Genomic DNA, 2101 nt, shown 5'->3' with positions numbered 1-2101 from the left:
GAGGGTCGTGACCTTAAACAAGTGAATCAGAGAAAACTGTTACCCGAATCTGAGCTGAGTTTAGAATGGAGGTCGACCCGTTGCCCAATAGGCCTCGGAAGGTAATTGAACATTATTGAGAAGATTTGGTGGCATTCCATGAAATAGTGAAGGGTCACCAAGTAGTTGTTGTTGTGGTCCTCCTGGAGCGACAGTTGTCGCTACAGGAGAACCTATTGAACCTCCTTGAACCGGAAGTTGGTTCGAGTCATCATCCTCTAAAGGAAGTCTTTCATAAGCTGCATTGCTAAACGAGGCCGCCATAATAACAACCGGACCGGATGCCATAAGTGACCCTACCACACAACCTCCCACCACCTGACCTTGTCCGCCAGCTAAATATATCGTTAACCCTGACGCTGCTGGCGGAGCTGGTGGTGGGAGAAACGATCCCGCTAGGGATAAAATCTCAAAACGTCCATGTAGGGTTGCAATCGCACCTGAAAAACCCCAAAGAAATGTAACATTACCAACTTGCAATTGGTCATCGAAAAAAGTTAAATGAAAATCTGGTGCACTAAAGGTCCTGCTATGCCCAGGGTCCGGAAAAGGCCGGCCGGACCACAAAGGTCTATTGTACAACAACCTCAACTTACATTTCTGCAAGAGGCTATTTCCATAGCCTCACCTTACATTTCTGCAAGGGGCTGTTTTCCCGTGACCTTCTGGTCATACGACAACAACTTTACCAGTTACCCTATCGAAAAAAAGTTTACCTGGTGAAGCTGGTTGTCTTAAGTTAACATTTGTAACATTGCCTGTACCACTCATAATACATACACCTCTTTGACGTCTTCTTGAAAAATTTGAAACACTTTCCATAATATCACAACCATCAGCAATTTCCATAACATGAGTTCTAAGTGCATTTGCGCTATCTCTAGTTATGATGATAGGTGCTTTTGGCTTATTTTTGGATCCAGAAGGTCTACCTCTTGGCCTTCTATTGAACTCTCCTTCTCTATTGGTTCCGTTTACGCCTAATTCATCGGTCGATTCACCAACATTTGAATCATTATAGTTGTCGTTGTTGTTGTCGTTGTTGTTGTTGATGTTGTTGATGTTGTTGTTGTCTTTGCGATCTCTCTTTTGACCGGACATGTTAAGCCCACTTGTTCCACTTTGCTCGTCTTCTGAGCTTTGTTGGAACTGAAGTGGTTGGTGGTGCTGGTGCTGGTGCTGGTGCTGTAAGTTGAAATTCCTCGTATGGAAAGGAGGGGGTAGAGAATTGTTCGAGGGATCCATACTCTTTTTCGTTATTCTTATAGAGGCAGATCTAGAACGAGTTCACCAGATTCAATAACTAAACCACTAGCTAGCTATACTTTCAGATCGAATCACTTAGACATATATTTGGAAAAAAACAATGAAAATGGAAATATGTCTAGTAGATCACATCTATCTAGTTTGACCGGTTGACTCTAAATTCTGAATCGACCTTGATAATTTGTACTTGTTTCTTGGGATGTAGATTGATGGAAAGAGTAAGTGAGAAAAAGAAAATGAAAGTACAAGAAAGGGAAAGATTGTAATGATTTGGAAATTAGAAAGATAATATAATGATTTTATTGAATCAAAAAAAAAAATAATAATAAGAACATGAGAAAATTGAATTCACTTTGTTTCTTAGTTTTGTAGAAGAGAATAAGAAGGAGTTGAGTACTAGGGTTAGCTAATAAACTTAGATATTGAGAAAAAGAGGAAGACTTAGATCTAGTTGACTCCCCACCCCCACCCCCACCCCACCACCCCACCCTCTAATATTATTATTTCTGTTTCAATTTATGTGGCATATTTCAGATTTCGAGATTCAAACATGTCTATATTTGATCGTAATTTCTTCATATATGTTTTGAATATTTTGAATGGCTAGTTATTGTGACTTATAATACTTTTTATGTAGGTTCCGAATATATAAATTTTATCTTAAAAAATTTGAATATTTCATGCTCATATTCACGATCAAACTTACACTGTTGGAATCCCGAGAAGAGAAATGTGCCACATAAATTGAGATAGAGGGAATATTTAATTTGAGGTATGGTCCTTTCTCAGATTTTGC

At 39.3% G+C, this 2101-nt stretch overlaps 1 protein-coding gene across 1 annotated transcript; it reads right to left on the bottom strand.

Moving 5' to 3' along the window:
• Positions 1-1714, bottom strand: LOC107857407 (AT-hook motif nuclear-localized protein 26; the record flags this gene model as incomplete). The annotated part of the gene is given in 2 exon segments (XM_047403646.1): positions 1-479; positions 756-1714. Coding segments are annotated over 2 exon segments (948 nt in total). The 5' UTR covers positions 1285-1714.
• Between the last annotated feature and the right edge of the window lie 387 nt (positions 1715-2101).

This window comes from Capsicum annuum, unplaced genomic scaffold (genome assembly GCF_002878395.1).
Source record: "Capsicum annuum cultivar UCD-10X-F1 unplaced genomic scaffold, UCD10Xv1.1 ctg46057, whole genome shotgun sequence".
In the NCBI taxonomy this organism is placed as follows: domain Eukaryota; kingdom Viridiplantae; phylum Streptophyta; class Magnoliopsida; order Solanales; family Solanaceae; genus Capsicum; species Capsicum annuum.
This window is presented reverse-complemented; position numbering and strand designations above follow the sequence as displayed.